This window comes from Theobroma cacao, chromosome 9, assembly GCF_053813885.1.
Source record: "Theobroma cacao isolate CCN51 chromosome 9, ASM5381388v1, whole genome shotgun sequence".
Lineage (NCBI taxonomy): Eukaryota > Viridiplantae > Streptophyta > Magnoliopsida > Malvales > Malvaceae > Theobroma > Theobroma cacao.
In genome coordinates, this window is record NC_142647.1 from 4,366,951 (window position 1) to 4,380,925 (window position 13,975).

Below are 13,975 nucleotides of genomic sequence, written 5' to 3' on the forward strand. Positions count from 1 at the left end.
TCTGTTTGACAAAAACTCAGCCAATTGTTGTCTTGACATCTTCACTGAACATTCCTATCTCTTAGCCTCAGAAGAGAACCTTCTTCATGAACAAACCTTAGGAGAAATTACTGCATCTGATATAACAACTTTCAACGGCAGTTGCAGTTGGCAAAGTGAAAATATAGACCCATAAACCAGAAAAGCAGGAAAGAAAACCCATATATTTTTACAAAATATAACTACTCTGACCAAAAAAACTAATTTTATTGGGAATATAAATGTATTTACAAGAAGAGCATTGCTCTCTGATTTGTAAAAGCTACAGCCAGGATACAGGGTTTGCTAAGATATAATTGCTAGACAAACTAACTTGTAGGAAGAAAAGATCTTTACAGTGGAAGTCACCGACTTAAGAGAAAAATTCAAGACGTCGAAAAGGTTCACTCGAAAATCAACTTGTGGGGGAGTCTACAAAGAATCTATATAACCTAATTGTGGGACCGGACAGCCAAACAACTATCCATGTAACGGTCATTTCTTGATGACAGTGATTATGTTTTTGTTTGTCAACAGTATAATGAACAAGACTATACAAAGAAAGCAACTCAAACCATCATATTCAAGTCGGAAAGATCATCCATTGGAATTTCAAGGCCCATGAAGTCATGATCTTGTAATCCATCATCATCAATGTTCAACCATGAACCCAGATCTTGTCCTGGTAGCTGCAAGTCATCCAATACATCCAGGCTAAACTCATCTTTCTCTTTGGCAGTATTATTAGCAGTTACCTCACTTGATTTTGATACAGAAGTTGATGGTTTGGGTTGCTCTGACATCTTGCCAAGAAGGCCATTTACAGAAACAGATAGTTGAGTTGTTTTCTGCTTAGGCTTTGTTTTTGATTTCCTTTCCCCCTTAACATTGGAAACTGGCCGACCAATCTTATTAGTTCCATTTCTAGATAAAACCTCTCTACCATGTCCCTTTCCTTCTCTGTCTCTCTCACTCCTCTTTCCCTTTGTACTGCTTGACAAAGAACTTCCAATGCCTGACTGTGCACTAGAAGTACCAATAGTACTACCAACTACGTCCTCCAGTAATAACTCTCTCTTTTTCACCCTGTTAGACCATGAGTCATCTTTAACAGTAGTTTGATCAGAAAACCGATTTGAGGGTGGAAGCAGATCAGAAGAATTGACAGCATAGCTATCTCCATTTTGACCTGCCAGAGAAGTAGTTGAGTGTGAGAAACTATGGAAGCTGCATAAAAGACCAAATTGACAATCCACAACTGAACTGCACCATAAGACAAAGTAAATGAAGAAGAAACAGAAGACAGAGTTCCGCAGACTGCAAAAAAGTACCATGACAAACAATTTGTATATGATTACATGGCATCAAACAGACTCACACAGACACGACTACAAATGTGGGAATTAATGTACTCTCTCCATACACATCAAGTAAAATACCTGAAGTTCTAGCTTCCAGAGAACGTGTGGAGCTGTTGCCACATGGCTTCCCAGATTCACCGTCTGTAGGAGAATCTACTGATCGTGCACCATTTAGGCGGGAAGACCCAGAAAGAAACATGTCTCTAAGCATGGGCTCATCAAAGCAGCTCTTGCCTGTATCTTCAAATTTATGATATCGATCTAATGTCCGTTTAACAAATGCTAAGGCAGCTTGCTTGATCATTTTGTTACTGGAACTCTTCCCACCAGTAGCATTAGGACCCCAACAAGTCTATTAAAAGATTATTAACAAATCATCAGAAAAAAAATACCAGAATCATATCATAATATGTTAGGATCTAGCATGATAATCTAATGGGTAAATAAACAGTCAAACTTTTAGATGATTAAAATTCTCCATGGAAAATGGAAAGCTGTAACACACACACATGCACCGAGAACCAAGCAAATTTTATCACCTAGGTAGGAAACTCTGGAGGGGAAAGAAAACTAGAAGCAAACTCAAATTGCAGACAATATCCCACAATCTAACTACCATTCAGTTCTTAGCTGTTTAACTACCTTTGTCATTTATGCAGCTAAAGATAAAGAAACACAAGTAAGAGTTATTAGATAAACCTTTCCTGGCCAAATTCTTCATAAGGCTATACAAAAAAATTCCACTATCTAAACCCCAGAGACTCAGATGGTGATAATTGATACTTGAGAACGTCAAAAGAAAACATCCAAGCATATTACCAGGAAGGGGAAGAACAAAGTATCCTGCCTCAGTTTAGATGCCATTCAACCAAATGACAGTCATGATTGAAAGTTGAAACAGATTCCACATATATGATCAAGGAGAACTGGAGAAGCATTATCCACTTGGAACTTAGATAGAAACCAAAATATTTATCCAGACCTTTGTTTAGATGTTGTCTCTTCACTATCTCAGTATCATGAGGAGTTTAAGCTACACAATAAGAGGTAGTCCTCTCCCATGACGATTTTCACCAACTTCAGTGAGTTTTTTTTTTTTTTTTGGGGGGTGGGGGCAGTTGGTTAAGGTTAAACAATAATGCCATCCTGCCCATTTACATCTATTTTTTCTATTTCGTTTCTTTCGTTGTTAGTTTTAGTCCATCCAGACAACTATTTCCTTTAAAACCTTTTCCTCTAGACCAGAGCTTAGTTTCCACATTCTCATGCTAAAGGGCTGTACTAGATTAATTTGGCACAACGGTACTTAGCTCTGGCCACCCAAGACATAAAACTTTGCATGTCTGTGTCTGTGTCTGCGTGTGCAAATAAAAACCAAAAGAAAAAGGGGAATGTACATTAAGAGAATTACCATATACTTTTCATAAGCCATTGTGACAAGTTTGTCAAGAGCACGTTGTTCAAATTCCCTATATCAAAAGTCAGATGTTTTGATATAAGCTAGGCACCAAAGACTTCAAGTGAAAAGGCAAATGCATACAAAACTATATGGAGAAAAAGGGCGAAACAATACTTCTCCTGAATCTCCCTTGTTTCTGAGGCAGCTTTCAACAGTTTATCAAGCAAGCCTTTCTTCTTTGAAACCTATAGCATTCACAACAAAATTACAAATGAACCCATCAGAAAAAGTTTGATTTTTATGATGGAAAATCCAACAACAAATAAAGTAGCAGGGCACAGAAGAAAGATAGAATTTGTTGAATATTTTATGACAGTTATCAGAAAATGGAAGGGTGAAAACAATAGTGTAAAGGACAAAGAAAAAGGAAAATATTTGCATATCAGAGCTTCAACAATTCTGTCGAGAAACTACCTGTTCATTGTGCATCTCCTCCAGCTTACTAATGTCCTCACGGATTTCATCATCCTCCATCTGTCCTATGTCAGGCTGAAATAGAGTGAAATACATATAGTTAAATACATTAACAACCTTAATGTCAAGGATGAAACAGAACAAACCAGAGAGACACAAGCGTCTCCAGTAAACCACAGTAGAGTCAGAAAAAAAATCGCCTTCAAGATAATGAGAAGCTGCAGCAGACATACATGACCATTTGACAACCAACCATTCAGATGACAATACAAATGCAGACCAGATTGTTAGATCATGATTATTATCAATTTTGAAACAACAAAGAGAGAGAGCTTCCAACTGCAGGATGAAATAAAATTATGTGACGAGAAGGATAATGCAGCATTTAACATAAATGTTGATGTAGAAGTAGACCAACCGGTGGTTCCAAGAAAATTCCAATACTTTGAGCCTCCAAAAAGAGTTTCTCATTTATCTTCATATTCTCATACTGGAATTCTGAACAGACAATGCTAGGCATCAGCGGGTCTGAAAAAGTGCCATTCAGGCAATGACTAAAACTTGAGTTAATTCCTGTGTTTCCCAACATATCAATTTCTGGATCATCATTCTCTGGCTTCCCAGTTATCCTATAACTATTGACAGAAGCATGCCCAGTAGATTGGAAGTTAATAATATGACTCAAACCATTGGATCCCAATTCTCCATCCATCTCAAATCCAGTTCCATATAAGTCAAATGGGAGGTCTTCATTTCCACTGTCACTATCTTCTTCTGGAATTAGAGCTGCTATAAATCTCTGACAGAGGGGAATCACATTATTGTCCCTTGTCTCCAGGACCAACTGTTGTGAAAGGAGTTCAACAGTTGATGTTACAGCATCAATTCCAGCATCTCTTCCCTGTTCAAGCAACTCACATCCGTTGGAGATGATACTGCAACCATCTATGATAGAAGGAACTGGTGTTGATGCCAATTTGGTAAGTTCACAATTTCCCTGAAAGATTTGAAAAGAGCTAAGAGAGACTAATATAGTTGTGAAAAAGATGGTTCTTGCTTCAATAAGAAACAAGAAGGTATAACCAATCCTTAACTAAGCTACTTTTACCTTTTGATTTAAAACAGTGTGTTAAAAAAAGGGTTTAGGCACTGTATTGTCATCTTCTCTTTTCTTTTTTGGATTTTCCTAAAGGTGTTGCACTGTTATTAAAGACATGCAATTGATGACAAAACTCATAATTTTATTCTTAAATAAATAAATTTGACATGGTCAACTTTAGGATACCATAGTATTTATACCAAAAGCTAATAAGAAGATGAATTCTTGAGAAGCAGTCACATGCAAGGGTGAGCAATCAGTTAAGTTAGTTAAATTGGTCAAAAAATGTTCTTAACTGACTTAACCAACTTCCCCATATATTTCAACTGAACCAACAGACTTTCTTCTAGTAACCGATTAACCGACTTAATTTAGTTATTTCTGTTTTAACTGATTTTTTTTCAAAAGGAAATAGGCTTGAATGCAACCAAGCCTTCTTTTTTTTCTTATTTTCATTTTTCTATGCTAATTACATAGTAGATAATCCAACAAACAAACATTACATAGTAAATAATCCAACATTTTTTTTTTCACTCATTTTAAAGTCGATTAATTCAGTTAGCCGAAAAAAAAAATTTAACCAAAATTAGCTGACTTAATTGACCCCCTTACCGAATTAACCATTTTAATGGAATTAATCGAACTAAGTTAACCTAATTTTATTGGTTAAGACGGTTTTAACCTACTTTTACACACCCCTAGGTATTGATGGTTGTCAAACCATGTGACTAGGGGAGTGCAAAAGTCGGTTAAAAGCGACTTAAACGACAAAATTTGGTCAATTCAATTCTAACTCAGTTAAGGGGAGTTGGTTAAGTTGGCTAATTTCGGTTAAAAAATTTTTGGTCGGTTAACCGAACTAAGCGACTCTAAAATGAGTGAAAAAAATGTTGAATTATTTATTATGTAATGTTTGTTTGCTTGATTATTTACCACATAATGTCTGTTTGTTGGATTATTTACTATGTAATTAGCATAGAAAAAATGAAAAAAAAAATAGGCTTGGGTGAATTCAAACCCATTTTTTAAAAAAAATTCGGTTAAAACCAAATTAACTGAATTAAGTCAGTTAATCAGTTAATTCAGTTAATATAAGAAAGTCAGTCAATTCCGTTAAAATATATGGATAAGTCGATTAAGTCAGTTTTTTTTTTTTTTTAAAGCGTCAGTTTAATAGCATTTTTTGACCAATTTAACGGACTTAACCAGTTGCTCACCCTTATCTAAACGCAATATATATCAGCAAGTCAAAAGAAATTTATTTACTTAATTTAATTATTTATCTCATGCCTTCCCTCAAGATTTGATGAAAACATAAATAATGACAACACCCCATGCCTGTTGTAGTGGTTGTAACCCCTGAATGGAGGGTCAAGTTCTAGGTTCAATTCCCCCCTTGCCCCCCACCTGGTTGAAAAGAAATCCCCCACCCTTGGCTGAAAAGGAGAGAACATAAATTGCAGCCAACAGTTCATTTGTAATGGCATTGAATAAAAGATTTAATCCAAAAAGATTTTTCCAATGATCTTTTTTTTTTTTCTAAAAAATGGAATGCATTAAGGGGTTTTGAGAGCCACACAAGATAGTAAAAATATAATTCCCAGGGTCTCCTAATAACAGCGACTATCAATCTTATTAAGTGGCACAAGGAACATTACCTGCTGCTTCAAATAGGCAATATCTACATCAGATATGAAACCAAGAAATGGCTCCATCTGCCTCCAAAAGGAGTTGGGAAAGGCATGAGCTGCAACGACAGTAAAATCAACCAATGGCAAAAGACAAATTTTGAACCAAAGAAAATAACAAAATTTTGACAATAAAATGACCAAAGATTTCATAAGGCATTACCAAAACTGACAAGAGCATTTACAGCAGCCACCAACTCTTCATGTCCATCCTCTGAACTAACTAAGAAAGTTATACCAAAAGTGATTAGAAGACACAAACATGGAGTCACCGATTTAGAAATTCAGAAAATCTTGTTAAGCATAGATAAAAATCCAAGGTAATTTTTTAAGTTAGCTTCAAGTATAACTACCAAGAAGATCTGCAGCCGCATTGATTGCTGCATGCTTCTGTCGTGCATAGGCCTTGCGGTCAGTGAGCTTCCTAGTTGGAGGACGACCAGCCTTGCTGAGCAAAACAATCATCAAACTATGAGATTTCAATCACAATAAAGGAAAGAATATTGGAGAAAAAGGTAACAGGTGGTCAGGTAGGAAGGAATATTTAACCTTTCAGCCTTATCCAAACCAAGCCTGGCACTTCTGAGCTGTTTTGCTGTGCCCACATTGCCAAACTTCTCAACTGTCATTGGCATAACAGACCTCGTAGAAGTAACACCCCGCCCAGTCCTCCCTTGTCGACGTACACCATCTCCAATGTCTTCTCCAGTCATCAGCTTAGTCTTTCTTGATGGCAGGACCAAAGTAGATACTTTTTGAACATTCTGTCCAGCTTTCTCATCCATTTCATCAGACTTTTTCACCTTCTCTTTAGATTTAATTTCAGCAGCCGCAGACTCCTCACTCTCAGAAAGAGCAGCCGTAGATAAGGCATCACCTTTTAGTTTAACTTGTTGGGGAGAACTGCTTGACAAGCGTCTAGCAAATCCTGACCCAATTTCATTGCCTGCCATATCAGACACAGTATCCAGAGATGGAGTTTCATCATTACTTGAAACAATAGGAACAAGATTTGTTCGTCTTGCAGTACGGGAGCTCTTCTGAGGTCTCTGGCCAGCCCAGTGGGCAACAGGTGGTGATGAAGACCGAGCAGATGTGGTGCGTTTGCGATTATTGGCTCCACCAGCAGTAGGTGGTTTATTTGTACAGTGAGAAAGCTCCCAGTCATTTGATGCAGTTGCTCTATGAACAACTGGTGACAATTTTGGAGCAACTCCAGAACCTGATCGTGGACCGCGAATAGATGCATTCATTTTTGTGCTTGATGTAGGACTAGCTGAATTAAATTCGTCACGAACACTCATCCTGCACATTGTGCAGAACAACAGGCATAAAAATAAGTACACATACTGTAGTAAGGCCTCAAAGAGAAAAGTACTCCAGGAGCCAGAAATAAAGATACCTCAAATGACAAAACAAAGGCTTTATAAGACAGAAATGGACCAGAGAAATTTATGCAAAAAATAGAAAATGAAATATGTAGAAAACTCTGCATACTTGTTAACAGCTCTGAGATTCACTCTCTCTTTATCGGAAGCAACAGGACGATCTCTCCTATCATTGAGAAGGGGACTGCTGTCCAGATCAGACCTAGGTACAGATGATCGTGGACCCAAGCCTGTCGGCTGTGAGATGCCTTCTGATTTTCCAACTCCGGCAGATCCATTAGCAATCCCTGACCTACAATAAGTTATATATTTATTAATATAAAATTATGAATAAAATACATCAAAAAATTAAAAATAAATGTAAAGGAAGGTTCAATTAACAGAGTGCTCTAAATAAGAAATTTGAAGAAATGGCACACAAAGAAAGACCCCTAACACAATTTTTCCTACAGCCAGCATAATTATCATCTATTAAGGAAACTACATCCCTCTATAGGGTGAGGTGATGGCCCCAATAAGAGTTCTTCCTTAGTGTGTCGCAATCATTGGATTTGATCTTAATCAGAAGGTTAGGTCAAAACATGACTAATGTTTTCTACCTCTCAAGCATAATGTGCAAGATGGATAAAATAATAGGGTAGGTTTATTATATACTTCAAAAAACACAATTCAATTAAAACTAGTACATTCACCATCTTATACTTCTCTGGCAAAAACTCTAGTGTAAATGCACCTTTAAGGCACTAGTTAATGTCCTATGCACTAAAGGCATAAGCATCTTCGCATAAAGCAGAGCTCCTATGGTGCATTCAAGTGATTAGATCTTGACCAGAATGGTGCCGAATAAGACAATACAGCACAGGATGATACAGGTGGATTAAGCATAAAAAATGAATATGAAAACATGAACAAAAGTTTACCATATGTGTATATATATATATGGTCAAAATAGAATAAGAAACTCAAACGATAAATATAGAACTGGAATCAGAATAAAAAAGAACCTCAAAAGCATAAAATACAAGCTTGACATCTGCAATTTATACCCTACACAACATAGGCAATTAAAAACAAAGACAAAGAAAGAATGCAGTCCCGGCATGATGAATCAGGTTACAAGAGAATATTGACCAAAGCTGCTACTGCCATCATTATTATGATTGATGCCCCTTATTCCCACAGATCTCTTGGCAGTGGGCTGAAAATATCGATCATAATATGTTGGTAATTACATTAATGATTCTTGTATTGTTATGGTAATCGCTTCCACTGATACTAGGGGTTAGTAACACTCAAGGGTGCTTGTCCTCCTAGCACCCCACAGTTACAGGTGGCAAACAGGTAAGTCTGGGTTCAGGTTTTTCCAGGTTCAAGTTTTGATTTTTCGGGGTTTGGGTCTTTGACTTTTTTGTCAATTCAGGTTTGGGCAGGTTCAAGTTCCAGTTGGTTTGCCACCTCTACCCCCAATGGATGCCCTCAATGTTACTTAGGCAAGCATTCAAATAATCACCATGACATATGCACAGTAGTAGCACTTTCAGCGGACCTACCTGAACCCGTGGGAGTCATTATTTAATCTTGATCGAGCATCAGTAACAGGCCTTTGCTGCATTCCCTGTTTAGATTCCCGATACCCTTCAATGGGTTTAGTTGATACCATACTTGGAGATACATCAGGTTTTATCCCAGAACGCTTTTTCTTCATCTTTGCCTTTTCCCATCCATCAACACCACCAGATAAAGTTCGATCTTCACCCTGAACTGCACCACTATTTGAAACCCTGAGCATTTCCCTGTCCCTATCTGCATTACCAGGCTGCCTGACTAGAGCATTATTCCGCATATCCATCTAGATTCATTGGAAAAATTGTTAAGTCTTCTCTTCAAGAGATAGTGATGCAAAAAAGGCACACCACATGCAAATTCGGTAACAAGCCACCCAGATGAGGCCAAAGATAAAGCAACTATGAAGAAGAGCAAGAAAATGCAATGTAAAACCATATCCGTATTAGTGCATGTATAAAACAGAATATTATGTGGATTCTTGTCACAGGAAATGGGTTTCGTGTCACTTGCATAAATACTAACTCAATGATTGACAGTACATAAGGAAATCTACTAAAAAGGAAGCGTAAAGAGAACAAATCCACCATCACCACCTATTTGGATCAAAAGAAAGAAGTGAGGTTTTGATTAAGTGATCAATGGAAAAGAAGAAATCAACTAGTAGTGTAGAAACATGAAGGAAACACCAGAGAGAAGAAATCAAAGAAGGGATATTGACAACAATAATTACATTGGGACATGAAATTCTTTGATCCCAATCAGACTTGAATATAAAACATAAAACATCCATTGCACAAGTTAATTAAATAAGCTATATCAGGCCCAAAGACATATAAGATTCTAATATTACCATTACAGAAAATGCATAGAGATGGAAGATATCAAAGATACAAACCCTCACATCCACCAGAGAAGTTCGAGTACGTTTATTTGGAACAGCACTTTTAGGCCTTTCTTCTAACTTTTGCTGTTCAAATTCAAAACCTCCTGCGATGGAATGATTATGCATTCCCATCTTACCAATGGTTGGCCCCAAGACTGACCGATCACTAGATAACAAGGCATTAGGTCGGTCACTAGAAAAGCTTTCTGATCGAGATCTCTTCTTAGATGGTATGCTTGGGAAAAACTTGTTGAATACCGATAAGGCTTCATTGAAAGTTTTCATACGCTCCCTGTTAACTAATACACTTTAATAACTAATGACAACTTCAATTCAAAATACACCATTTACAAAGAAATACCTGGCTTTGACAGCGCAATCACGTAGACCAGCCTTAACTCGTTTGATTTCCTCTGGTATGGGAAAAGGCAGCAGCTTGCCTTTTGACAAAACAGTAGGAGATTCATCAGCAGAAATGCCAAGAGCAACATTAATGTGCCGTTTAAAGTCTCCTTGACGATTAGACTTATGATCAGCAGCGACCACCTTGGGATCAAAACGCAAGCATTGGAAGAAGTTGGATACATCTCCTTGGGCTAATAAACTCCTTGACATACCTGGCAGAGAAGATAGAATTGGATTCTCCATGGTCTCACGAAAGCTACCTGATCTGTCTAATTGAGCAGCTAAGTGGGCTCCACGCTGCCCGCTGGTGTACAGCGGCCTATCTGGGCTACCAGAAGACAGATCAAACTTGCTAGATGTCGCCATTGCATCAGATTTTGCAAATCCACAGTCTTACAAAGCCAATAAATACAGCGGTGCATGACAAAATTGTATTATAACAGCACATAAAGGCTGATTTAAACTGTTAAGGACAATGGAGAACTTATCTGCAAAGGAGAAAAACCTTAGGATAAGCATATAAAATTTGTATTAGACTCCAAATAAGCCCAATACTACCTCAAAATTCATGTTGTTGTATGCTTATGCTCACATAAAAAAATACACTAGAAGTAGTAGGTTAAATTAAGTCTTAATATAATCACTAGTAGTTATAAGAATTATCAAAGGCCAGGAAACTAAGATTTATTCATCACCTTCCACTGCCTGTGCAATAAAATTTTCCTGTCTTAGTATAAGACAACAGCGTTTTCCAAAGGTTAAGATGGGCATTATAGTAGCTGGCATTTAGGTTTTGGATTAATGGTTGAATGGTGATCAATTTGCATAATTAGCTAGATAAATTCATGAGTAGAGACCTTATGGTATGCATGATAACATAATAGGTGGGAATAGAGGGATTTTCATCAAAACAAAAAAATTGTTTAATCAATAAAACAACATGGAAAAGGCACCCCAAATAAATACAAGAAATGACAGCAGTGAATTCAAGTAACAGCAACAACAAAAGGAAACCTTCAGAAAACAAAGGTTACAACAAATAGAGTACAAATGGATGTCATAAAGAGACACACTCAACTGATCATGAGACTCAACAACAAACAAGTTATCCACGAATAAATTTTCCTTTCTACATGCACATCCTACATAACATTTTAGGCAATTATTTTATCCCACTCCGCCTCTACCACTGACTGAATTTGTTTTACCTTCTTCCTGTCCCCACAATGGTCTCAGGTTGAATCAAAATCCTCTTTGAAAAACATCTAAATGTCAAGTTTTAGGTTGTTGATCCTCTAACTTCCGACAAATACATTCAATTCTTCTTCCAGATATAATTTCAATCTTCTGATACTGGCATTTAAAAGATATGTATACCCTTGCACACAGATATTTTATTAGAGCACCTATTTGTTCCTTAGGTACAGAATTACTGTATTAAGCAAGTTGGAATTAGAAATTCATTTATCTCTTCCTTTCATATATGACAATCAAATGTTTATGTTCTATTCATCTACTAGTTACTTACAAATGCAGCTTAAATGACTTTCAAGCCTCACTTCAAATACTATGTTGATCCTAAAATTTCCTCACCTTAAAACAGCTAGCAAAGTGCCAGAGGTATACAATCAACTAGAAATTCGAAGTAATCCTCAATGCTCTGATTAACGCAATAACCTCAATGCTCTGATTAACACAATAACCTCAACAACTCTGTAATCAGAAGCTACCAAGACTGCACTAACATACATATTTAGGGTATTCCATAAGCCTAATACTTGGTAAATAAGTAAAGACAAATTAACATAACCTAAAATACCCTGAATATAAATAGGGTTTTGCTAACGAGTGCCCTAAGGGCACTCTTTAAGGTTACCATATTAAACAATATTTTCTCCCAACGCATTGGAATTCCCACATTACAAATAGTATCTTAACTAACCTTAAAAAGTGCCCTTAGGGCAATCATCAGCAAAACCCATATCAAATTATTTAAATAAATTTTGAATTGTATAACTCCATCTGGATCACCCTCCCAAGCATCAAATGACCAATTCCAAAAATTGTTATTAAGGTTATCTGTCGGTCTCTTCAGTACACACGTACACCAGCACGACAAGTACATCATTATCAGAATCATGAATCATAAATAAATAAAAAAAACACAAATCAAATCTGGATATATGTGTAGCAAAACCTTTTATAACCATACAATTAACACTTTAGAACTTATGAAAGACATATGGAATAGATAATAAATGAATGTAGACATGAGGCGCTGGCATCTCGATTCATAAGAAAATGCCATTAAGAGAACCTGCCAGAATCATCAACTATCTTATTATGATTCATGACAGTGCATCATACACTCATTAGGAAGAAAATGTTAAATAATTTAGCTTAATATATCTGATAGAGTCATAGTTCAATAAAAGTTAACCACACGCAACAATTTCAGCACATTAATTACACTCAAACACAAGAACACTACTATTATTTAACTAATTGCCCACAGCTGAGCAATAGATTCTATACTTTATATTATATCAACAAATTAAATATCTACCACACCCAATTTAAGACAGAAGAAGACCACAATCATTTAACTAATTTGGAACTGATTGTGATTTCAGTTGGCAAAGATTTCGTGCATATAGCAGTTAGCAAGAGCACCATTCCCATTTTAATTATTTCCTACTCAACATTGCTCTTCTGTTTCTCCCTTTTTCGACCATGACAAGAAAACATACATATAATTGCCTTCAACTTCACTTTCCTTACTCCAATTAATTCCAAGCTAAATCCGCATCAAATGAATGCAAAACAAAGCATTATGCGCATTTTTCTTGAGTTAAGTTACTCAATATTTCTTCATTTTTTGATTACACATCAAAATCCAGCTTCAACAAAGGAAATGCTCTATTTTACACAGTAAAGCCAGTCTAAGCACAAAAATTACCATTTTATCCTCTAATTCCTCGACTTTACATCTCAATCACACTTCATTCATCAAACCTCAACAATTGAAAAAAATAATAGTAATACTAACAAAAAATTTGCAGGAAAACCCTAAAATCTAAATCAACACGAATATTAGAAAACAATAATCAAATAAAAAGTCAATTAAAGAAATAAAAAAGTTCAAAAAATTAAAAAGAAGGAAACCCTAGAGCTTGCAATCAAGAATGTGAGTACAAATCTACCTTCGATGAATCGCGAGAAGAGGTGATGGCGGAGGCTGTAATTTTCAGCAAGATAATTAGATTCTTTAAATTACGGGTACGAATTTGATTTACGTAATTGATTCGAAGCTCGAAATCGAAAGTGGAAAGTTCGTACATGGCCATGGAGGTCGAAAGCGCCCCTGTGTTTTGATCGGCAATGAAATTGGGTTAAATTAAATGACGGTTATACCCATGGTTCGTTGTCCTGGATTCGAAGTTGTCCAGCTTCGGAACGGGGGGTTTTTTGGGTAAGAAACATACGTTGAGCCGGCTCCTAAGACAGCTCGTAGTTTATGTAATGTGGGAGTTTTGGGTATGTTTGTCTTAGTGAAAATTTAACAAAAAAATATGATAATTCAGTTAAAAGGAAGATTTAGAGAATGCTTCGATATTTTTTTTATTTTTATTTTTTAGGTAAAGTTACATTTAATTCAATAAAATAATTATTTTTTAAAATAGACATTTTAAGA

General features: G+C 36.3%; 1 protein-coding gene across 2 annotated transcripts; it reads right to left on the reverse strand.

Moving 5' to 3' along the window:
* Window positions 1-227: 227 nt before the first annotated feature.
* Window positions 228-13,664, reverse strand: LOC18588345 (serine/arginine repetitive matrix protein). 2 transcript variants are annotated; one of them, XM_018127325.2, is made up of 15 exons: window positions 13,485-13,664; window positions 10,238-10,769; window positions 9,895-10,168; window positions 8,978-9,276; window positions 7,537-7,719; window positions 6,589-7,344; window positions 6,393-6,487; window positions 6,203-6,262; window positions 6,010-6,098; window positions 3,671-4,249; window positions 3,253-3,327; window positions 2,953-3,023; window positions 2,791-2,848; window positions 1,458-1,731; window positions 228-1,207 (listed from the first exon to the last, which is right to left on the reverse strand). In XM_018127325.2, exons 2-15 carry the CDS (start codon window positions 10,645-10,647, stop codon window positions 588-590), a joined length of 3,843 nt encoding a protein of 1,280 aa, XP_017982814.2. In that variant the 5' UTR covers window positions 10,648-10,769; window positions 13,485-13,664; the 3' UTR covers window positions 228-587. The 2 variants fall into 2 exon arrangements, with proteins under 2 accessions (XP_017982814.2, XP_017982813.2); XM_018127324.2 differs by having other exon boundaries at window positions 9,889-10,168; window positions 13,485-13,663.
* Window positions 13,665-13,975: the final 311 nt, after the last annotated feature.